Source organism: Pelodiscus sinensis, chromosome 19 (assembly GCF_049634645.1).
Source record: "Pelodiscus sinensis isolate JC-2024 chromosome 19, ASM4963464v1, whole genome shotgun sequence".
Lineage (NCBI taxonomy): Eukaryota > Metazoa > Chordata > Testudines > Trionychidae > Pelodiscus > Pelodiscus sinensis.
The window spans coordinates 5,636,997-5,661,989 of NC_134729.1; the positions used below are offsets into that span (position 1 = coordinate 5,636,997).

The 24,993-nt window shown below is 52.5% G+C and overlaps 1 protein-coding gene across 3 annotated transcripts in view; it reads left to right on the forward strand.

Moving 5' to 3' along the window:
- The first annotated feature begins 1,412 nt into the window (after positions 1-1,412).
- FIGNL2 (fidgetin like 2) overlaps positions 1,413-24,993 on the forward strand; it is a 60,547-nt gene continuing 36,966 nt past the window's right edge. Inside the window, exon 1 of one of the 3 annotated variants that reach the window (XM_075902039.1) lies at positions 1,413-1,733. Coding sequence is in view for 1 of the 3 variants with exons in the window: in XM_075902038.1 (XP_075758153.1) it covers positions 11,533-11,689 (157 nt within the window). In the remaining 2 variants the exon portion in view is untranslated. The other 2 variants (XM_075902040.1, XM_075902038.1) reach the window with 2 other exon arrangements.

Consider the following 24,993-nt stretch of genomic DNA (forward strand, 5'->3'; position numbering starts at 1 on the left):
GTGAGCAGCCAGTTCTATGCAAACCACTGTCTCCTGATCTCAGGGACAGAATATACGTAGTCCCAGCACCAACTGGATTTCAGCCAGACCCAGCCAGGCAACAGACTAAAAGCCCTGGAGCTGCCCACGTGCTGTTGCCTCTTCACTGGCTTTCTGCTGGCCTTTGTGTGTTGCTCTTGCTATGCGGGCTGTGACGGAGGAGCAGCAGGAGAGGGGTGGAAAAGGAGAAGAGCGGCTCCGTGTGTATCGATGTAACCGTTACCTTCAGATGCTTTTTAAAAACCCAGACAACCGGCTGCTGTAATTTGGGGTTTTCTTTTGTAGGAAGCACGTCCCACCGCTGGAACATCTGCATTGACCCTAGCACATCACCTGGAACAATGGACGGGCGTGACAGCCTAGATGTGGACTTGCTCTAATATTGCTGTCTTACAAGAGACCCTTTAAACGGATGCATGAGAAAAATAAACCCTTTCCACTTTACAGACACTAGCTCTGACAGTGGCTGGGGCTTTTTCTGAGGCACAGAGGAAACAGCCCCTGTCCTTGTTCTGCAGTGCTCAGTGATGGGTGGGGGTGAAAGGTTACTCGGCATCTTCCCTCACTGTGTTTTCTCCCAGCCCGTTTCTGTGCCCCTCCCGTTGCTGAGGGCTCACCCCTCTGCTGGTTTCTAGTTCAGCAGGAGTTAGGGGTGCCAGCTTTCCCTGGAGCCACTGGTAAATCTCCCAGGGACTTTTCATTCCAGCTACTGAATGGCTGTGACTTGGGGCCTGAACTCGGTATGGGCCCAGGGTCTCCCCATGGTTGCAGGGTTCAATTCTTGTTGTCCTAGGGTAGGTCTCCAAGGAGCACAGTCCCATGGGGTCTGCGGTGGGTGCCTGAGTCTGGCCCAAACTCCAAGAGGTGCTGGTAGTAGGGGAACTACTGCCCCCGGCGCCACGTGGTTTCCCTTACAGCTAGGTTCAGTGGCTCTCAGCCCCCGCATTTGGGGAGCATTCCGGGGACTATCCAGAGAGCCCCCCCCCCTTTAGCGGTGTTAACCCAGGAACTTGCAGCTCCTCCCTCCCCCAGGAGAGGGAGAGGAACCCAGCGCCAAGGGCCGGGCGGTGGGAGTGGGGCGGATTTCCAGCGGCTTGGGGGGTGCAGCGCCCGCCCGCTTTGTGCTCCGCAAGGCCCCGGCTGCCATCTCAGCGGATCTCAGCGAGCAGCCCCCGGCCTGGGAGCCGAGGCAGGCAGGAGGCAGCATCTCGCGGCCCCATTGGTCGCTCCCCCAGCCCCTATGCGTCAGGCTGAGCTGGGAGGGGGGCAGAGAAGGGGGAGTGGCAGAGAGGGGCAGGGGGCGGGAGCAGAGAGGAGGGGAGGGGGGCTAGGGGGTGGTCCAGTGTTGCAGGGGGCCCGGAGCTGCGGGGGGAGGGGGCAGGGAGATGGAGGGAGAAGAGGAGGGGGCTTGCGGGGGAAGAGGGAGGGGGTTCCCGGGGAGGGGGCTTGTGGGGGGAGGAGGCAGAGCGCTGGGCAGGGCTGGGAGGGGGCAGCACTGAGCAGGCTGCACCCCCTCTCCCCCCGCTGCCCCAGCCCAGCCCCGCAGCTCCCGGCCGGAGCAGCCGCCGCAGCTGGCCCCGCATTGTCCCGGCGGCCGCAGGATGCCGAGCCCCGCACCGCCGCCCGCCGCCCCCCGGGCCCGCGGATTCGGTGGCTGCGCCGGGCTCCCATAGGGACGGAGCCGGAATGAATAGGTGAGCGGCGGCCGCTGTCACTGTGGGGAGCGGGGCCGGGGCGGGCTGGGGGCGCACGGGACCTGAGAGCGCACGGGGACCACGGCGGTCTGGGGGCGCACAGGATCTGGGGGCCAGGGCGGTCTGGGGGCGCACGGGATCTGGGGGCCAGGGCGGTCTGGGGGCGCACGAGGTCTGGGGGCGCACGGGGGCCGGAGCGGTCTGGGGGCGCACGGGACCTGAGAGCGCACGGGGGCCACGGCGGTATGGGGGCGCACGGGATCTGGGGGCGCACGGGGGCCGGGGCGGGCTGGGGCGCACGGGACCTGAGAGCGCACGGGGGCCACGGCGGTCTGGGGGTGCACGGGGGCCGGGGGCGCACGAGGGCCAGGGCGTGCTTGGGGCGGCCGGGGGCACTGAGTGTTTGGGGGCGCAGGGCGGAGCGGGGGGCGCACGAGTACGGGGGACAGGATACACTGCCGCGCTCGCCCAGGCGGGGTTGCGCTGGGTGTGCATGGAGGTTGTTGCACAGGGTCGGCGCTTTGGAGGCTTGCACACTGTCAGGATGTGGAGGGGGTCCTACAAGGTCCGTGGGTCGCACAGGATTAGGGAGCGAATTGGGGGGCGCACACAGTGTGGGTTTTGGGAAACTTGCGGGGGACAGGGTGTGGATGGGAGGGATGCACATTGTGGGGGATGCACCGATCTGGGTGTGAAGAGGGGGTTACACAGGAGTCAGGGTGTAAGATACAAGCTTGGGCATGCACAAGGCGAGTTGCACTGGGATGGGGGGGATTACATGGAGATCGTGTACCTCCGGGGTAGGAGAGTTGCACAGGATTGGGAGGGGTTTCCTGGGGTGATTGCACAGGGCTGGGGAGAGGGGGAGTTGCACAGGCTCTGGGTGCAGGTTGCACAGGCCTGGGCATGCAGGCCAGCTGCATGGGGCTGTGAAAGATGGCCAGGTTTTTCTCTGAGGTGGATAGGGTTGGAGAGGCAGAGGCTGCACTGGGATTTAACGGGGTGCATAGGGCCTGGACTTGTGTTGGAAGGGGAGGGCTAGACAGAAACTGACTGTGTGTAGAGGTGATCAGGGGCTGGTTGCATGTCAGGATTGTAGCTGGGATGTTTGGGGCCAGAGCTCAGAATTCTCCTGGATGTTGATTCTGGCAGAGCACTCTGCACAAAGAGAGACTCCTCTGCACCCCCTGAGAGCTAAAGGGGTCACTAAAGGGGTGGTTTATTTCAGAGGAAGGGGGTGACTATATATTAAACAGTCTCTTAGCCTGATCACTGTCATTCACGGCCCAGCTGCCCACCCAGGTCCTTACCTCAGAGGCAGCAAGGGATGTGGGGCGCATAATGCACTGCACATGCATTTCTTATTGGTTGCCTTCTAATACCCCGGGGGCGGGTTTAGCTGTCAGCCGGATCTCACTGACCAGTCACAGTGTTCCGAGAGAAGCGGGTGCAAACACTATTGCCAATTTCTGAAGCGTCTGTTATCTCCGAGTCATGGTGTTTCAAAAATACAGCCCCCTCTGCGGTGGATGGACACACACCTTGCTGTCCAGCCATTGTGGGAGGAGAGTGATGACACATACCCTTGGGGATGGCAAACCCTTACTCTTTCCAAAAAGTGCTAATGGGATCTTTAACGTCCACGCGGAGCAAGAAGGATTTTAATGTTGACGTTCTTGTCCAAAAGATACTTAGGAATTAATAAAGACAATTAATACCTGGAACTCATTGCCACATGAAGTCCTGAAGCCAAAACATAATGCAGTTCAGAAAGGGATTGGAGCTTTATAGGTATATCAAGAATATCTAGATTTATGATAGGTGATGACAACAAAGTTGGAAAGAGACAGTAAATTTCAGTTCCTTTCACCGTCATCTGAAGACCATGGCGCAGGCCCCTGGGAGAACCAGGGTGCTGGGCTGTGTGTATGTGGATGTGGTCGACGGGGCTGTTTCGGTGCTCCTTTTATTAATTGTCAGCTGGGTGTCACCAGCCTGGTTAAAGATGCACCAAAAAACAGAGCGTTTGTGTTGGGGTTTCTGTGCCCTCCCGGCAACCTTCAGTAAATATAGCTGAAGAGTCCGTGGGCGGCTAGGCAGTGTGGAAGATATGGATGTAAACATGTGTCAGAGCTGTGCTATGGGATGAGTGAAAGGAAGTGCTGGCTGCACATTCCCCTTCATCTCAAACACAGGTGCTGGCACTGTGTGCTTGGGGTGATGCCGCACACCCTGGCCTAAAGTGGTTTACATTATATACAAGGATTACAATGTGGTTCAATGGCTCTCCCCACCCCCTCTGTACAAATTGTTCCAGCTGATCCCAAATATTCCGTGCCTCAGTGCAGCAAAGATTGTGGGATATTCCTCCGCTGGCAGGTATAGGGTTTTTAGATGTTGCATAGTTCTGAGGACACCCTGGCTTGTACTTAGTGGTGCATAGAAGGGCAGCCAGTGAACAGGAGAGAAAAGGGTCAAAATGAAGATTAGGTTTGATGGGAGCCAGTACCCATGCAGGCCTGATGGGTATGGAGAGAAGGAGCCTAAAGAATGTTTGTTTGTTTGGCCCCGAGTTGTGTTGATAGCAGAACTGCATATGGATTGTACAGGGAACGTACCTGCTGCTCTCACATGTGTGCCGAGTAACCCTAGCCCTCCCATGGGGCTGGGATTATGGACTGTTAGCTGACCCTCTGCTTTCTCTGTTCAGACTGTCCTCCCCACCCCATGGCCTCAGGGCTTCATGTCAGTGCCCAGGCATGACTCCTGTTAGTATGTGTACAGGGAGCGAATAGGTTCCGGAGCATGCTATAAATGTGTTTACTGGAGAGCAGCTCATGTACCTTCTAAGAACAACAACACACAAGCTTTCCTGCATAATAGCAAGTTAATCAGGCAGGCACGGGACAGGACCAGCCTATTTAAATGTTGTAGAATTAAATTTTAGTACAGTATTTTTTTAAAGCTCAGGATATTTTTTTTGGATCTTTTTGTTCCTCTTCCTGCTACAAGTAGAAGACAATTAGTGTATTTTACGGTAATTCGTTAAGCAGCAAGTTAAAAAAGAATGCATCACAAAAATATGTATATATGCGTGTATATTTAAATAAATGTTCAGTTTCTTGGAGCTTCTGCCGATCCTGTGTATTGGCATTCTAATAATAAATAATATTAATAATATCTCCGTTTTTAGCACAAATTGGAAGATTACAAATGTGCTTAACTAAAGTTAGATTGAAACCTCCCCCCCAACCGTCATTGTAGTTAATTCAAGGAGATTGTTTTAAGCAAAACAGTTTGGCTGAAGAAAATGATTAAAAGAACTAGGTTTGGTTCTATAATTGAATTATTGACTGCATGCATCTGTATTACGGAAAAACCCTCACTCATTTCCTTCCAAATCTTTCCACATGGTCAGGCAGATTGCTTGCCTTGAGTTTTTATGGATTGCTCTTTATGTACTCATCAAATGTTGACCCGGGGGAGGTAGAATTTTGTTTTGTGTGGGAGCCAATCTGTAATTTATGTGGGTGTTTATTCTTAGAGGTGGTTCCGAATTACACATTTTGGCCGGGTAGAGACTCAGTGGAACGAAGCATTTGTTTTAGATCTGGTGAGCAGAGGTGTGTGGACATTTTCTAATGGGGGGCTTTTGGGGATAATGACTGGCACATATTGGATTGTAGCCTTTGAAAAGCCTCAGAATCCTGAAATAATGTAAACACGAAGGCCTGGAGTCATCAAGAGGGTGAAACTTTACAGAAGTCACGGGAGCTGTGTGTGCCCTTTTTCACCACCGATCGTCTTGTGCTGTAGACTACACTGAACGCTTATTATTGGCGATGAAAATGCCCTATTACTCCCTTTTCGTGGATGGCTTCTGGAGTATCTCTCTTTCCCAAGGGAAACTGCAGTTTCTTGTTGTTATTTTTATTTTACAAATGCCCGAGATCTGATTTAGCAAAGGCAAACTAGATCCCGGGGTGGGTTTTTGGTGGGGCTTAAGCCGTGAAGGAGCAGAAAGCTGCTGTTCCTCTCTCACAATTAGTTTTCTTTTAACTCAGCTCCAGGGAACGGTTTAGCTAGCAGCCTTTGTTCTGCCTCCATTCTCCTTTAGAAGACCCTCTGCATTCTTTCCTTTTGCCATTATCATTTTGGTTAAACAGAAAGGCAAGTTGTGTACCATATGGATCATGTTAACAATTGCTTATCTGGAGCTGGTGTTTTCTCCCCTCTCCCCAACCTTTTTGCTTCTTCCAGACCTCTGAGTGGGGTTTTAATAGCATCTTCCATTTGAAACAATCAGAAGCACTGGGATGGCAGTTTGACAAGGATTCTATAAAACAGGCACAACCTCTCTCTCCCTCTGTTTTGTCTTATGTACTAACAAAGTTCAGTTCCCATATCTGCGGAAATAGAGCGTCTTGCATGCCACCAGCTGGAAGAGAATTAGCACATTTAAATTTGTGATTAGGACTAAAACCCCTACAGAATATTTGGAAAAACTTAAAAAACCAACAAATAGTCTAGTACAGGGCTACTCAACTCATTTGTTTCCAGCTCGCAGTGTGGTTTGGGTTTACGCAGGGCTCAACACACGGCCCGCGGGTGGGAGCCAAAACAAAAAAATAGTCAATATAATGGTCTTCTGTTGATATGCATTTTAGTAGTTAAATTCCTGGACTGTCATTGCTCACTGAAAATGCTGTCATATGGGTGGAAATCGGATAAATATTGCACATTAGCACAACTGACTTGAATGGGGCCTGTGTGTTGTGTAGTCTTGCCTTAATCTTTGTGTTCATGCCCGTCAGTGTGAAAGAAGCTATTTGCATATATTTGCATATATATTTGCGTGAATATGCAACCACACTTAAGTTGCGGCCCTCGGCATGTGCTATGAGTATCATTGTGGCTCCTGGGGCTTCCAAAGTTGAGTAGCCCTGGTGTAGTAGCACCTTAAAGACTAACAAAACACGTAGATGATATCATGAGCTTTCGTGGGCACGGCCCACTTCTTCAATTGACAGACCATAATATTTTAATTTAGCAGAGACTCTATTGGGCTTTGGGGATTTTTTTCCCCCCTCACTAAGAAAATAGCACAGGCTAGATTCCCACTGTGTAGTCAATAAAGTGATTTCATGATTCGTGTAGTTACAGAGCTGTCCTCCTCTGACAATTTAGCAAGCAGGGGATCCCAGTGATATTTTTCAGGTGCATCCACATAGAAATACAAATCACAGAGGCCAAATTTTCAAAAGTGGGAATCTCAATTTGGGCTCCTAAATCCACATTTAGGCTCCTCTCTAAGTAGCCTGAAGTCCCTAAGTTGTCACGAGAGCCTCTTTATATCTGCTCCTGCTGATTGCAGATCTCCCTACTTTCTGACAGTCAGGGTGGTTTATGTTATGAGCCTGAAAATGGATTTGGGTGGTTAACTTTGGGCCCCTATGATGGCCACTAGGTGTAAATATTCCTACTGATTTCCTTGCAGTAGACATAAACAGAAGGTCCCAACAAGGTATTTGGCTGCCATCTCAGTACTAAGTTGTAGAATAACAAAGGTGGATCAGACCTAATACAAGATCTGCAGGTTTTGCGAGACTTTGACCTCCAGCCCGATGTTGGTGCAAGTATCAGGATGCACGAAGAAGTGTACTGTGCATCACGCTCTGGTTGTCTGACCCGTTACACAACCCCAGAGGGATGTGTGACCGTTCACAATATCCATGCACCACGATGAGCTTATTCTAACATGCTGGAATATTGCTGCCTTGGAACCATAAAGTAAGATTTATATTGAAACACCTGCAGTGAACTTTTTTCACTTTTTTGCGCAAAACCCCTCCTTTTTTGCACAAAACGGACCTGTCTACACTGCTTTTTTTTGCGCAAAAACCTCTTCCGCAAAAAAACATTGGACGAGAATATGAAAAGGAAATGCGAGAAAAGTTGCTAATGAGCCCTTCATTTGCATTGCCTCTTCTACAAAAAAGAGGTAGTGTAGACATAGCATAAGACTGGGAGAGCTCCTGCTGATTTTGCAAACTGGTCAATGAGCAGAAACTTTTAAAAAACGCTGACGTAGAATGGTGCATCACAAAAGGTCCTTTAGTTGTTTGCTTGGTAAAGTGCAGTTTAGTTGTGGTTATTTAGGGCATCTTGTAGGCATGCCAGCAAGCATACGGGAACTTATTTTGGGAAAATAACAGAGCGTGAGTAACGTGACTCCTCCAATCCTGTGCTGCACTGCTAACTCTTGGCTAAAAATTGAGGGGAGACTGACGGGCGTTTTAAGGGAATTTTCACATTTGTGCTGTAGTGAGCAAATATTATGTAGATTTTTTTATATAGCTTCCCTTCTATCCATTCCTACAATGAATCTTAATCTGTCACTTTATCGCATGGGTTTGTAACCCTTTCTTTCTAACACCACAGTATGTACTTGTGTGTGTATGGCTGGGTATGTATGATACACTACTGATTGTGCAGGTGTGTATGATACACTACTAATTGTGCTTTCTGGGATTTAACGATCAGTTGCTATTAAAAACCTGAAAATAACAGATCCAAATGTTGGTGAAATCTAGACTTAGGTGTGACTTGCATTACAGCTTCTCTTAAGGAGTTTGGTTTGGTGCTGCTGTTCGGTCTTTAGCTTGGCTACAGCAGGACTGCCTGTTCCGATGCAATCCCCGATTGCGTTGAAATACAAGAACATTGCAGTACCGACACCCTGCTACTGAGGGCAGAAATGGTCTGCTGCAGACTATGGTGGTGTAGCGCTTGGTCAAAACCTGCCTGCTCCTATGCCAGATGCTTCTGGCTTTTAGAGCTTTAGGGTTTCACAAATCTCTGTTGTTCCTTCCACCGCGACTTGAGGGAAATAAAGTTGTTAGACAGGGGGAAATGTCATAGCCCACTAAGCCCAGCTCTGGGGACAGGGATGGGAAGGTGTTGAGCTAGAGGATAACTGCCTATTCCTACTGAAGCAAAATGCAGGACAATGTAGCACTTTAAAGACTAACAAGATGGTTTATTAGATGATGAGCTTTCGTGGGCCAGACCCACTTCCTCAGATCAAATAGTGGAAGAAAATAGTCACAACCATATATACCAAAGGATACAATTTAAAAAAATGAACACATATGAAAAGGACAAATCACATTTCAGAACAGGAGGAGGATGCGGGGGGGGGGGGAGGAAGGAAGGTAAGTGTCTGTGAATTGATGATATTAGAGGTGGGGAGAGTGGGATGTTTGTGAGTTAATGGTATTAGAGGTGATAATTGGGGAAGCTATCTTGGTAATGGGTAAGATAGCTTGAGTGTTTGTTCATTCCTTTTTGGAGAGTGTCGAATTTTAACATGAATGACAGTTCAGAGGATTCCCTTTCAAGTGCAGATGTAAAAGGTCTTTGTTGCAGAATGCAGGTGGTTAAGTCATTGAGAGAGTGTCCTTTCTGGTTAAAATGGCAATCTTTTTAGTCCGGGTGGGGGTGGGGAACCTAAGGCCTGGGGGCTGGATGCGGCTCCAAGGCTCGGGGCTCCCTCCCCAGCATTTGGGGAGCCCAGGCTGGTGCACCAGCCCCCCATCACCTCCTCATGGTGCTGGAGCACACAAAATCTACTAGCCTGGGCCCTCCTAGGCTCCCGTGTGTGGGGAATGTGGGGAGGGTGTTTCTCCTTCTCAGTCAGGGGCCACGTCAGTGAGGGTTTGGGGTTTGTTTTTTTTTTTTGCTTCTCACTTGTGTGCGGCCCCCGAGTGATTTTTCTGTGCGTCAGAGGCCCCCTGACCCACAAAAGGTTCCCACCCCGATTTAGTCCTTCGAGTGCTGTAGAGGCAAGTAGTGACATTGGGCTGAGTCAAACCCACGGTGCCCTTCGAGCCGTCTCCCGTCTCCGGGGGTGCTCTCCACCTCATGCTGCATAGGAAGGGACCAGAACTCCACAGCGGACCAGTGGGGGATAATCTACACCCCCTCTCCTGGTCTCTCATAGTTAAAGATTGGCTTCAGCCTTGAAGCACACGGGTTAATGTCTCCGCTCAACTGTTTGCCAGCGGGAGCTGGTATAACTCTGCCTCCTCTTGTGTGACAGTCCAATGTTCAGACACTGCTGGCGCCCTCGGAGAACTGCATTTGGCTACGGACTGCGCAGGTGCCGCGGAGAGACGCGGGATCGGCGGAGGAGGCGGCTCTCGCAGCCACACGCGAGATATGGTGGGAGAAGACAGAGAAGAAGCTATGGCCGGTTGCTGGGAGGGAGTGGATGGAGGAGCTAAGACAGAGGCAGCGTTGGAGTCTATGTGCGTGAAAGGCACGCCCGTGGGACCAACTGCGCTCTCTGGGGAAAAGTCCCATGTGCATCCTAGGGAGGTGACTATCTGATGAGCAAATACTTATCGGAAAGTCGACATGTTAGTCGGCTACTTGCTTCCCTCCCTCCCTTACTACCTCTCTCAGAAAGAAGCAGCAAGTGTGGGGGGGAGAGAAAGGGATGATTCAAAGTGGCAGCTCCACGTGGAGCCCGGGGTCAGCTGGGGACTCCCCCGCTGGCCCCGGGCTCTATGCAGCGCTGCCGCTTTGAAACGCCGCGTAGAGCCTGACACCGAGCTCTCTGCGGTGTTTCAAAGCGGCAGCGCCGCATAGAGCCCAGGGGTCAGCTAGAGACTCAGGGTATGTCTACACTACCCCGCTAGTTCGAACTAGCGGGGTAATGTATGCATACCGCACTTGCTAATGAAGCCCGGGATTTGAATTTCCCGGGCTTCATTAGCATAAGCGGGGAGCCGCCATTTTTAAATCCCCGCTGCTTCGAACCCCGTGTAGCGCGGCTACACGGGGCTCGAACTAGGTAGTTTGGACTAGGGTCCTATTCCGAACTACCGTTACTCCTCGTGAAACGAGGTGTACCGGTAGTTCGGAATAGGCACCCTAGTCCGAACTACCTAGTTCGAGCCCCGTGTAGCCGCGCTACACGGGGTTCGAAGCAGCGGGGATTTAAAAATGGCGGCTCCCCGCTTATGCTAATGAAGCCCGGGAAATTCAAATCCCGGGCTTCATTAGCAAGTGCGGTATGCATACATTACCCTCCTAGTTCGAACTAGGAGGGTAGTGTAGACATACCCTCAGAGTCTTCAGCTGACCCTGGGCTCCATGCGGTGCTGCCGCTTTGAAATGCCGGGGGGAACACAGGGCCAGCAGGAGACTGCTTGAGTCTCCCGCTGGCCATGTGCTCCCCGCAGCACTTTCACCTTAGAAGTATAGCAACAGCCCTAAGACTTTTGCTACACTTCAAAAGCAGAGGTGCCCTTCCCGACTAATCGAATAGGCGGTGCAAATTGCACCACCTATTCGATTAGCCAGTTAATCTAAAGTTAACATCCTTAGTCCATCCCCCACCCTCTTTGGGAATGAGGGGACTCCAAAAACCAAATTCTCTTCAGTGTAAATATTGAGTGCGAGCAAACAGGCCGTGTCCGGGAAATGCAGAGAGAGCACGGACTTTGGCTGGTTTGGATCTTTGTGCTTTGTGGAGCCTGTCTGCTGCTAGTTCTCAGTTGTTCTCCTTGCTGCTAGAGCTTGAGCCGGAGAGGAGGTGAGCCCCCGCTGCTTCCCTTCGTTTTGCTGGGCAAGGTGGATGTTCCTCTTCTCTCAGGATCACAGAGACCAAATTCGGGGCTAACTGTGAAATATTTGTATTCTTGTACTCCAGAGAGGCCCCACCTAGGATCCCAGCTTCCTCATGCTGCACGGATGTAGAATGGGTCCCTGCCCTGGACAGCTTGCATTCTAGATGAGCAAAAATGGCAAAGAGTGGGAGGGCAAACAGAGGCAAAGTGACTGGCCCAAGTCTTCACAGCGAGTCAGTGGCAGAGGCAGGAACAGACTCCAGATCCGCCGACTCCTGGGGCCCTGCCTGCCAGGCCCTGCTCCCTCAGAGGGGAATTCTGGTGAGAACTTGAGCTTTGATAACTTGGCTTTGATAACTTGAGCTTTGATTGTATATGGGCCAGGATAGGTCCCTTGAACTCTGCACTAGGCTGGCTATGTGGTGGGTAGATTTTAAGGCCCAGAAGGGCACATCTACACCACAGAGCGAAACTCGAATTAATCTACGCAACTTTCACTACGTCAGTTGCGCAGCTGAAGTCGAAATAGCTTAGTTCGGCTTTTGGCGCTGTCTACACAGCCAGAAGTTGAAGAATGAACACTCTTCCTCCGACTTCCCTTACTCCTCGTGAAATGAGGGTGACGGGAGTCGGAGTAAGAAGTCCTCCAGCTCACCGTTATTTCGAAATAATGGTTTGCAGTGTAGACGTGCTCTTTGTTATTTCGGAATAATGTCAGTTATTCCGAAATAACGCTGTGGTGTAGATATACCCGAACTGAGCAGATAGAAGGCAGATTACCAGAGCACTTGGCCAGCAGATGCTTCAGAGGAAGATGCACCAAACGCTGCCTTAGGCAAAGGACGGCATAATGTTTAGGTCTCCTCCTCCTCCCTTTAGCTTGAGATGGGTTTGAACCTAGAAGCCTGATGTTTAATCTCTTCCAAATTGTACATTAGCCTGACCCATGGTGACTCTGGGCGTTCACGTTGTCCAGAAACGTTCAATCCCTCTTTAAATCCTGCTATGTTCTTGGCTCAGCAGTGTCGCCTGGCAGGGAGTTCCCAGGCGCGTGAGAAAGCCGCTTCTCGTTCTCATCACGCTTCTCTGCCCCCCTCTCGGTTTTGCTGTGTCCTTCTGTCCGCCGGGGAAGTCAGTTTGAACTCCGCATGCCGGATGGAGACAACCCCCGGGCTGTGTCTACACTGACATGAATTTCCGGAACTGCTTAAAACGGAATACTATTCCGTTTTCAGTTTTTCCGGAAAAGGAGCGTCTACATTGGCAGGCTGCTTTTCCGGAAAAGCCCTTTTTCCGGAAAAGCGCCTGTGGCCAATGTAGATGCGCTTTTCCGGAAAAGAGCCCCGATCGTCATTTTCGCGATCGGGGCTTTTTTCCGGAAAAGACTACTGGGCTGTCCACACGGGCCCTTTTCCGGAACAGTGTTCCGGAATAAGGACTTATGCCCGAGCGGGAGCAGAATAGTTTTTCCGGAATAGCAGCTGATTTTGTACAGTAGAGCGTCGTTGCTTTTCCGGAAATTCAAGGGCCAGTGTAGACAGCTCGCAGCTTATTCCGGAAAAGCGGCTGATTTTCCGGAATAAGTGGCCCAGTGTAGACACAGCCCCGGTGTGTATCACATCTGTCCGCCCTGTGCCTGGTGCGTGCGGATGCTTTGCTGCTTTGACTGCAGCGGTGCATTGAGCAGAGTGTTTCATTCATCCGGGGAATTACACTGAATTGCCCAGGCTCCGTCCTGCTGCACAGGGCCTGAATATTTGTGCTCTAGGCTTCTGATGTGACTCCAGGGAAGTCCCTTAGCCTCAGTTTCCCCTCTGTGTGGTGGGGTGGCATGGGATGGTGGTGATGTGGGTCAGCAGAGTCCCTGCAAGCCCAGAAATCTCTCTCTGTGTCTCCCACCATTGTGAAGACGCCGGATTAGACGACTGATTTTTTTCTCTGCCCGTTCTCAGTTCTGTAGTTCTAAGGAATTCCTCTGCCCCCCACCCCCACCAAAAAAAGCCGATGCATCGTGAAAGGTTGATCTGACTGCCGGGGCTACAAAAGCCGCATGGTGTTTGTTAGGACCTAGGGCCTCTTAGGCTGAGATCAGCAATTCTGCCAGAGCTTTCCGCTTCCACCTTCGGAGGGTGCGAGGCCGGGGGGGAGTGTGGATGGAATGCAACCGAGGTGAAAGCTGGATTGGACAGCAAACCTGTCTAGGATTGGAGGAAAACCTGTTTTCCTAGGACACTAAAGATGTTAAATTGCGATGATCAGTCGATACGATTTGTACTGACTGCACGATTAGTCGATAAGGACCACTCTGCAGAGCCACTGCATGGGTAGCTCCAGGAGCCGGCTCGAGCTGAGACTGAGCAGTCCCGGCTCCAGGAGCCCCCTGCCCTGCAACTTAGCATTTTAAATGTAGTAGGAGCTGCCAGACTCTTACTACATTTAAAATGCAGAGGCCCGGTGTCCCAGACCAATGCGAGCCGGGACTGCTCCGCTTGGTGACAGCAGCCTCTGACTGTGGGGGCCCCAGCTCCTCTCTGGAACCCCCGCAGACAGGGGCTGCTTTGCAGCAGCCTCCCCATGCCCGCTGCCACCTCTGATAGAGGCAGCAGGGAGGGGCAGGGTGACACCGTGGAGACCGTTTTAAGCTGGCTCCCCCCAGCACCGGCTCCTGTTTGATATTCCAGTCAACTACTCGGTCCTACTAGGTGACAGGCAGGAATGGGTTCCCTAGGGAGGGGGTGGAATCTCCATCCCTAGAGGTTTTTCAGTCCCGGCTTGACCAAGCCCTGGCTGGGATGATTGAGCTGGGGTTGGTCCTGCTGTGGGCAGGGGACTCCATGGCCTCCTGTGGTCTCTTCCAGCCTTAGGATTCTGTGATTCTATGAAACCTGGCGGAGCGGAGCCCCACGCGCTCGGGGCAGAGATTGAGGATGGCAGAGCCGGATCTCCACCAGATTCCACTGGCAGTCCGCATTGCTCCGTCTCTCCATTTCCAGTGGGGATCTTCAGACCCTCCTCAGTAGTCAGCACGGTGAGGAGATGCCCTGGTCAGACCCTCCGCTGTTGTATCTCACTGTTGAAGTCGATGATTCTATGCCTGTTTACACCAGCGGAGGATCTGATCTCCCCCCCACCCCCAACAGCGATTTAGACTCACAGCCAGCTCTGTGCTGCAGAGTTTATTTTGCTGTGCAACAAGGGTGTTGTAAAATCCTCCACCTGGCCTTGGGGCCTGTCGTCAGCTGTAGTTAATGTTCGTTAAACTGTACAGACTGCCAGCACAATTTTTTCCTCCAATACTGCATGGCTTGGTTCTTATCAGGAGCTCCTGATCTTTATGGGGGGCTCTAATAAACCCATCCAAGGCCTCACAAACACAGCTGAATTATGGGCTAGCTCAGGAAGAGACACAGATTTAAATATCATCTTCCCTCTTCCGCTCCCACCACCCCAATTCAGCCATCCCTTAAGTAACCACAGTAATGGCCTTAAATGTTGATGCCTTTATTATTATTTAATTATGGCAGAGCCTAGTGTTGTCTGTATTGGAGTAGGCCTAGGAGCTGCTGTCATGGCCCAGGACACTATATGGCCACACGAGTCATTTCCACAAAGGGCTGACAGCCCTTCCTAGCAGAGGCCCCAGCTGAGGCTGGAACCCACTGTGCAAGATGCTGCACACACACATGAGGTTTCTCTTTGCTTAGATAATGGAAGGATGGAGGTTTGTAAAGAATCCGCGAGCCGCCATGTTCTAAAATTCTCGTGCTGGCAAGATACGGTGTATTTCAGCACACGATTTGCAGTGTGTCCACTAGAGGGTTTGACGACCTTCCAGTTCATTGTTTCTGAAAAACCCACCTTTGGTATGAGTGCAGCTAGCCTGCTAGTAAGAGATAGCCCTTGCAATGGAAACAGACAAGGGGCAAGAGGCATGGAGCGAGGAGAGGCCCAAGGTCACCAAGCACATCAGTACCAGAGCTAGGACTGGCCCCCAGGTCTCTTGACTCCCAGTCTAGGGAATGGCCCATTTGCACTCTCATGAACAGTTTCTACTGTAGATCCATTCCAGTGACCCCTCCGTCGCAAACCGAAAATCACCGACAAACAGTCTTATGTTACTTGCTAAATTAGTTAATCTGTTGCTGCTTCCTCTTCTGGCATGCTTCTGGCTTCAGACACTTAAGCTTTGTCTACACTGCAGGGTTTTTGCGCAAGAACCTTTTTGTGGAAGAGTTCTTCTGCAAAAACTTCTTGCGCAAAAGCGCGTCCACATCTCAAAAGCACATTGCAAAAGCGACGTGCTTTTGCGCAAGAGAACATCCACACTGCATGGACGCTCTTGCACAAGAAAGCTCTGGTGGCCATTCACAGAATGGCCATCAGAGCACCTGTGCTTTTCCTGATAGGCTCCTTTTGCGCAAGAAACCCCTGTTGAGTGTCTCCACATGACTTTTTGCGCAAGAGCTGTAGTGCAAAAAGGAGTTATGCCTTGTAGAAGGAGGTATACCTGCGCCGCGAAAAGCCCTCTGTTCTGTCGATTGACTGTAGATTTTCTTGCGCAAAAAAACTCTTGAGGTGTGGACGCTCCGCGGGTTTTTGCGCAAAAATGGCTGTGTAGACATAGCTGTAGATTCTTCTGTTCCTTCCCGTGTCTCCTCTTAAGCTGAACAATGCAGATTTCCATAATCTACTTGCTGAGGCGAGTAATTTTGCCTTCTTTTGGGGGCGGGGTTCTTGCTGGGCAGAGGTTGGTGTCCTTGGTTCTAACTCTGCCTTTTAAAGGAAAAAAAGATTCAGCCAATGAGCCTGTGGCGAAAAGTTATATGATTGGTTTAAAGAGACATCTGTGGTAGGGTTTCTAAGCCAACCCCCTGCTCTGTCTGTCCTTTCCCGCAGGTCTCTTTGAAATTCCATGTATCCCAGGCACTGTGCTATGCTGCCACGCCCGGGAACAGCAAAACAAAGGCTACCCACCTAGCTTATGGGTAACCCATCCCCAATAACAAAGCGGAGAGAGCTGCATCCCAGAGCTCACAGTGGTTATGAGCAAAGTACTTGAGTGCATGCTCGAATCCAGAATTAGGGATGTAACAGTGTAGTCAATTAACCAACAAGCAAAAGCTTATCTTTTAATGCTATAGACTACATGCATTCTCCCCCGCACCCTTGCCAGTCAGTATTTCAGCAGGCTGGCCAGCAGCCCGGCTCAGTCCTGGCTTGCAATGGGTCCGGGACCTACCCCTGCTGCGGCTCTGCATTTAAAGAGTATTAGGAGCTGGATAGGCAGGCAGCCCGGCTCAGTTCCGGCTTGTGCCGGGTCCGGGAGCTCAGACTCCGCCCTGGGCAGGGGCTGCTGCCACCCCACACTGCTGCCTTTTTATGAGAGGCAGCAGCGCAGGGCGACAGGCAGCTGGTCCGCAAGGGGAGCTGGTTTTAAACTGGCTCCCTTCATGGACCAGCTCCCACCTGACACCCCATGCTGCTGCCTCTGATCCAGAGGCAGCAGCGTGGAGTGGCTGGGGGCTCCCTGGGAGTGGGGCCAGAGCACACTAGCTGCTGGCCCCGCCCCCAGGGACTATAGAATATTCAAGTAACCGTTAAGAATTCATGAGCTTAATCGACTGTTCAGTTAATCGATATTTAACATCCCTATCCAGAATCCCTTAGCAAGTGCACAATGCTGGTGCGAAGAGGGAAGCTATTTCAGTTTTAAAGAGGTACGGTAAATTAGCGTGATTAAAACTGAGTGAGTGAATGCTGAAGCCTTATCGTGGCGACGCCCTGTTTGTAACGCCGCACTTGATCGGAATGTGTTGGCTTTAGCTGCTTATGACCTAGCAAAAGAACCAGGGCGGGGGGTTCCCATGTTGATCTTTTATGTATGTGTTAAAAAATCTTTACCGAGGAAGGCGGACTTGAAGAATGGGGTTGCAAAGCAGCTAGCAGTGCGTGTGACGCAGGCTGGGAGGCCTTTCATGCACAGTGGTAAAGATGAGAGATGCATTGGACGCTATGCAAACACAAAATGACAGCTGACGGATAAGTTGTGGGTGGGTGGGGGAAGATCTAGGAAGTCCTGGGCTGCTGGCTAGAATCCTGAGGCTTTGGTGACTGGGATAACGTAGGAGTAATTGATGGCACCAGGACTAACGCTTGCCGAAATGTGTAATTAAAGGCCAGGGGTGACGGGCTCCTAACCTGGGCTGTGCACTGGAGGTTACAAAGGTTGAGTGTGTTTTGAAGGTGATGCCCTGCGATTCCCAGGCAGCTAGCTGTACTAGGAGGATAACGGCTTGCTGTCAGCTGGGTGGGCAGCTTAGAATCTCAGCTGAGACTTGGGCTGCCTTGAGAGCCAGGCTGGGAACATTCTGCTGGATCAGAGCTTGCGGTGGGCTTGATTCTCTGCCTTATAAATATGGGGCCTGACTTTCTGTTTCCCTGCACCTTGTGTCATCCCTGACCCCAGCGGGGACATCTGTGGGTGTAAACGGTGCAGGGAGAATCGGGCTCCCTGTGTACCGTGACATCAGCATGAACATAACAAATGAAGCCGACGAGATGATGCAAAACAAATACCACTTAGAACGGTGCAAAAATGTCCGTGTTGTTCAACCTTCGTCCTGTCGGAGGTGGACAAAGACGCTTTGTGCTTGACTGGTTTCCTGTGCCCTCTGCCTGGCATATCCTTGCCGTATTTGGATGCTCCAAGCTTGCCCTGGTGCCCAGTTCTAAGGGAATATGGGTCTCTCTGTGGGGACTGGTCTGTGTAAGAGAATCAGCATTTGCTACAGCAGCTTAGCTCCAGAGTTCCTTGAGTTGGAGCTGTGAGCGAGCCAAGTGTGGGGGTGGGGTGGTATGCTATGCTATGTTGGGGGTTCTCAAACTTCATGGACCCCGTTCTGCCAATTGCCCCAGGCAGGAGTCCTGTTTCCTGAGCCCTGGTGTCTCAGGCTTTGGTCCTTAGCAGTCAGTCTCGGACTTCAGCCCCAGCAAGTCTAAGCCAGCCCTTGGAACCACAGTAAAATGGGGTCCCAGACCACTTGGGGGTCCTGGCCCCCAGTCTGAGAACCGCTGCATCCTCGGGGCATGCTTATGTGATAACACAGCTTGTACTGTGTACTCCGGCTCCCAGAGCGCCTTACCAAAGGAAGATAAGCACATAAGAATGGCCAGACCGGGTCAGACCAAAGGTCCATCCAGCCCAGTAACCTGTCTGCCGACAGTGACCAATGCCAAGTGTCTCAGAGGGAGTGAATCGAACAGGTAATGATCAAGCCATCTCTCTCCTGCCATCCATCTCCACCTTCTGACAAACAGGCTGGGGACACCAGTCCTTACCCATCCTGGCTAATAGCCATTTATGGACTTAACCTCCATGAATTAATCTAGTTCTCTTTTAAACCCTGTTATAGTCCTAGCCTTCACAGCCTCCTCAGGCAAGGAGTTCCACAGATTGACTATACACTGTGTGACGAAGAACTTCCTTTTATTTGTTTTAAACCTGCTGCCCATTAATTTCATTTGGCGGCCCCTAGTTCTTATATTATGGGAACAAGTAAATAACTCCCTTATTCACTTTCTCCACCCCACTCATGATTTTATAGACCTCTGTCATATCCCCCCTCAGTCTCCTCTTTTCCAAGCTGAAAAGTCCCAGTCTCTTTAATCTCTCCTCATATGGGACCTGTTCCAAACCCCTCATCATTTTAGTTGCCCTTCTCTGAACCTTTTCTAATGCCAATATATCTTGGAACCTCAGTCATGTCATGACCCTGAGCTGTGTGGGGTGACTCCAGATTCACAGGGGAGCCCTCCTCCATAAGAAGATGCTGACCAGAATGAGAGAATCCAAAGGGGAGGGGGAAGATTGGGAGAGAACCCCAAAGGCATCATGGTTGGGAGGAAGGACTCCCCTGGGAGCTGCAGCTATTGCAGGCATTTAGCTGGATTAATGTTGGGAGTTGGGTGTGAAAACTGCTTAGAAGCCCTGAAAGGGCATGAGACCTATCCCCCTTCCAGTGACCAGTCCAGAGATGGCTGCTGCCAGCTAGCAGGGTGACTCCGTCAAGTGATAGCCGGCCCCAGTGCTTGCGAAATCCTGCAAGCCAGACCCAGGCTGGGCTTTGTTTTAATCAAAAAGGGAGAGAATAACGAATAATAAATCTAACTATATATTAAAAAATGTGCATCTGTCTGTCCAGCTGTGAGTCTGTGTGTTCTAGAACTCCTCCTAAATGATAAGAGTTAGGACCACCAAATTTGGCAGGCAGCTTCCTCTTCTCCTAACTTCAAGCAAGGTCAGGGTTTGATTGTACCAGGGAAACCAGAGCTGCTGGGAATGAGACTGTTTTCCATAACATGGAAGGGGAGGGGCTGTTCAGAGGGATGCGATACTCACAGTGGCCACTGGGGGCAGCGAGAGCGCAGGGGAGAGCTATATTGGGGACAGTCGTATCACCGAGAGTATGACCAGCAGGGCTGGGGCTCGCCATCTTACCTGCCACCAGACCTGTTAGGTGGGGCCCCCCCTGCCCAGGAGATAGCCCGTGCTGCCCCTCCTGCCCTGGGAGAGGTCAGGGAGGAGGGAGGATGTTCCCAGCAGCCCTCCCTACCCCGAGAGGGAGGCAGGGATCCCCCACCGCCCACCCGGGCTGTGTTGGGGAAGAAGCCCCCACCAGTCCCTGGAACAAGCCGGCAGTTAGGGTGTGCAGTCCCTGCTGCCCTGAGCCACCCTGGGGAGAAGCAGTGGCCACCCCCTCCTGCTGCCCTGAGCACCTCTTCTCCCAACCCCCTGCCCTGAGACCCCCCTCACTTTCTGCCCTGACTCCTGCATGCCCCCACCCCCTGCCCTGAGCCCTTCTTCACCCCCAACCCTCACTCTTCCCTCCTGCATCCCCAGGCCCCTGTCCTGAACCCCTCCTCAAGCCCCCACCTTGACTCCTGCACCTCCCATGCCTCTGCCCTTCTGCCCTGAGCCCCCTGCACCACCAGCCCCCTGCCCTGAAGAACTCAGGTCGAGTAAGTCTTCTAGTCAGAATAAAAACCAAAAATGCAGTATCCACCCTCTGGGATGTGCCCAGCAGTGTCCCTCCCCTGCCTCCCCTCTCTGCGTGCTGCTCCCCCACCTTCCCTGCAGCGTCTCCCGGGTCCCCCCCTGCTCTTCCCCCCCTCCCGGGGAACATTGAGTCAGCCGCGCATTAAAGCCATAAATCTGCTAAAATAATAACATGCCACCGGGTCTCGTGAATAGGTTGAACTTTGCTAAACCTCTTCCTGCTCGTTTATCACGGGGCACACGAGGAGAATAGCACACCCTTGATGTCATCTCTCTCCCCCTGCCCGACGCCTCTCCTGGGAACCTGTTTGGGCCATAGCCCTGATGTCTAAGGGGAATAAATAACATGGAAAGGGAGAACTTTGTGCCCTGGAGGGATTTATAGTCACCTGAGAAGACGTTAAGGACTTGAGGCCTTAGCATCCTCAGAAGAGGGGGTTGTGTGTATGGGCAGCTTAGTCCTGGCGCAAACAGATCAAGGAGTGTCATATAGAAGGGGTAGCGGGAGAAGGCGCATAGGCTGTTAAATTGCAGCCAGACGATTGAGGGAAGACCTGTGGCTTCAAATACCCCTGAATGTGGGGAACGTTTGGATCTGGGCCTGCTGGTCTCATCTGGCTGCATTTTAAGTGCATTGCTTCTTCTTGCCAAGCTCTGACCAGGTTGGTCCTGGTGTGAAAACCCCACGTGCAGGGTTAAATCTCCGTGGGGGTGCCGAAGTCTTCGCTGTTCTCCAAAGGAGCTGTAAAGGGCAGCTGTGCACACAGGACTGAGGCTTCTCCATGGAACATGCCTGGTGCATCTTCCAGGGCTCTGAGCGCCTGGTTGCCTGGGGGTCTCAGACTGCACATCCAGAGGGATGAGGTGCGTGGATCTAACGTCTGGGTGGGGGAAAGATGGAGTCTGGAGGGGGGTTACCCAGTCAGGCCCTAAGGAAGTTACCAGGTTGCATTCTCCTTTTCTCCCCCTCAGCAACTACTAGGGACCTTAATGGGACCGTGTGCCTGGGGGCCGTAGCAGTGAGAGGAATCCGTCAGTCTGAAAGCGCCATACGGCTGATGAGTGTGTCAGGCTGCGATTCACCAGTGATGCTTCCTCCATGTCCCTCCTGAGCCCTCTGGCTAGTGCAGCCCGGGGAGTGGGTGGGTGGGTGGGGGAGGGCTGTGGCTTCTTGTCTTGGCAGGGGGGCATTCTCTGGGTTATGCAGGAGCCCACGAGGGTGGGTCTGCGCTGTAGTCGCAGGGCATGGGCACCCCTGAGCTGCGCCCGTCAGGGCAGCTTGGGAAGCAGAGCAGCGACGCCACGGCAGCAGGAGTTTCACGACGGGCTGGCTGCCTGAGCAGTTACTGGGCCCTGGGGGCTTGCACTGCCCCCTTCGAAGGCCCTGCTGCCCTGGCTCCACTACCCAGCCAGCCAGGTTAAAGCTAACTCATGTATGTCTACACCTGCTGCAGTGACCCAAGCCCCATGATTGCAGCATGGGCCTACTCTTAACACCACCAGCGCCATGTTCTCCTGATGCCTAGAAGGTCGGATTTGGCATTTCTCCAGCCCCTCCATATCCCTCCCCCGCCATCTGGAGTTGCCCCGTTGATGCTTGTTCATCTACTTTTCGGCACCCAGATGTGTCCTGTGCAAATATTTCTAGGCCACGAGGGAACGGTCTGTCCTGAGCAGGGGCAGAGCTTGTGCTTCTCGTGGGGCAAGGTCTAGCGAGCAGGAATTCTACAAGGGGAGAGGAGAGACTAAGGTGCCCGCCCACGTTCGTGCCCCGCGTCTGCAGCAGCGATGGGTGTAGAGCCAGGGCGCCCGACTCCCAGGCTTGCTACCTTAGCCGCACGAACATCTTTGCCTGCCCTGCCCTGCTGAAGATGTTTGGTGTCATCTCTAGCAGAATGGTATTTTATATCTCAGGACTGGTCTCTGGTTGTCCATGCCAGCGGTTCCCAGTCGCCGGCACGCAAACCCTGCTCCACAGTGGCTGTTGGAGCTCAAGCCGGCTCACTCTGCGCTTGGGGAGGGAGGAGGTGCAAAGGAGGAGGGAGGTACATGCGCCGCCGATGGCCGATCTCGCACGGCTGCTTTTGCAAGAGGAGGCGGAGCAGGAGGTGCCCACCCAGGGCTCCGCTTCCCCTGCCGCCTGCGCAGCTGCTTTGCCAGCAGCGGCACTGGGGCCAGGGCGGTAGCAGGAGGCGCCTTACGCACAGCAGTAACGACCGCGCTCCCTAGAGGGGGCAGTTTCACTCGGGTGAGTGCAGGAGTGGAGTGGGGTTGGGGGCAAAGGGGTGATGGGTGAGGGCATGGTGGGGTAAGAAGGTGTTGGTACGTAGGGGTCAGAGGTTAAAAGGTCAAAGGGGTGTAGGAGTGGGGATCAAAGGGTGTTAGGCACTGGGGAGCAAGGGGTTGGGTTGGGATTAGGCGGACCGTCAACATTTTATTTGCATATTCATTATTATAATAATGAATGCACAAATATGCAAATAAAACGTTACCGATCCCTCACACGTTCGTGAGTGGGTTTGTTGGTCCACAGCGTAAAAAAGCGTGGGAACCACAGGTGCAGGCCACGAGGCTCAGCGAGCGTGGTCTTCCCCCGACTGTATTGGTGGTAGGAGACTCGTTTGTGGATATTCTGCTTTGCATCCTCATAATCCGGGCCCTGAGCAGCTAGGGCCGTGGGGCACGATTCAGCTCTTAATGTCACTGGTGTGAATCGGGAGGAACTCCATGGCTTTACAGTGACGTAACTGAGAACGGGCCTGGTAGCTGGTGGTTACTCTCTGTGAGCTAGGCGCAAGTTCCAGAAATAATGTGATAGCTGACCGTGGGGCTGTTTGCATCCTCCTCCTACAAGGTGATTACTTTTTAATGAGTGGCTGTTGGAAAGAGAGGAAAATTAATGATGTCTGCCTTGAGATTAGCTCTGGGAGGCCGGAATAGCTTTGGCCCAATCAATAGCGGCCTGCCAGTCGGATGGATCTGCGCAGCCCTGCACGGCGCTCGGGAGCGGGGTTCCGGTTTTCACCCCATGGTTCCACGGCACTGGGGAACGCTGCCCCTGGACCGCTGACTGCCACAAGGCGAGGGAGGCTGTGGGAGTCAGAGGAGGTTGTGTCACGCCTGTCTGCGCGGCGTCAGGCCTGGAGCCAGGCCAAGGACTTGCCGGTTCTGCTCTGCATGGCAGGTGCTTATGGAAGCCCACAGCAAAAGAAGGGGAGGGCAGCTGATGATATGGCTGCCCAATGTTACTGTTTCCCGATGTAAGAGTTTAAGCCCGTGGTCACCAACCAGTAGATCGCGATCTACCGGTAGATCTCGGAGGCTCTAAGAGTAGCTCTTGAGCCCTCTCTGAACTGCGCACCTGCGCAGTACATTTACATTCGATTTCCTCATTTGAGGAGCAGCTACTCACCGAGCAACAGCACAGGTGAGTAGCTGCGACGAATGGTGGGAATTTTTTTTTAAAAGTAGCAGTATAAGGATTGGGGATAGCAAGTGATGGAGAGGAGGAGAAGAGAGAGGGCGGGGCTTCAAGGAAGGGGCGGGGCAGTAGAGCTTGGCTTGGTCTGTCATTTAAAAGTGATCTTGGGTGTAAAAAGGTTGGAGACCACTGGTTTAAGCATTCATGCGTGTGATCTGCAGCACACCCTGTAATGAGCTCCAACCCCAGCCTTTGTCTGTATTGGGGGAATATCGCTCGTACCCCTAGAAAAGAGATGTTCATTATTTTACGCTGGGGTTATAAAATCCTAGGATGGGTGGGTCACGCCAGGGCCTGGAAGCCTTGATCAGGTTGGTCCCAGAGGTCAGGGAGGTGCACAAGTGAATGGTAAATGACAGTCCCTGGTCCACAGATCATACCGTCTCAAAGGACATTATTACATTTATTGGGTGTGGGAGAAGACTGAGAGCTGGAACTCCTGGGTCATATTCCTGTGTCTGCTTCTCATTGACTATAATAATTGCATTGTGCAACTCAGCGCCCCAAGCTTCCCAGAACGCAGGCCAAGAACCAAGCATCACCACTTGGGAACAGAGATGGTGCTAGTGCTGAAGCGAAGGCGGAAACCCTAACAGGCAGGTGGGTGAGTGTGAGTGTGTGTGTGGTGGTGGGGGGAAGGGTAATGAGAGAGAAAAGCTCAGAAGGTCATGTAGAGACAGTTCCGTGGGTATCCAGTATCATAGGCCCTGGCCCTGCCCACACTACACCCCCAGAACACCTACTGTAGGCGTTCTGGGGACAGAGTGTTGCTGCCCCCAGCACTCTGAGCTGGGGAGGCTGGTGCATGTGTGCGCCAATCTGCCCTCTTCCCCTCCCCATGGTGGGGGAGAGGATGGTGCGGCAGGCTGCCCTGCCTCCCCATGGTGGGGGGGTGGGGAGGCGGCCTGGTTTCTGGGGGGGGGGGGCCTTAGCAGAAGGAATGGGGGTGGGGTTGGGGGCTTGCCTCCCCCAGCCTTACCTTCTCCGACCGCCCATGGACAGTTCTACGCTCTAAGCTATCACGTGGCAGAAGAGAGCTTAAGTGTTGGGAAGCTGCAGGAGTCCTTGATTCTTGGTGCTCTGTGCAGC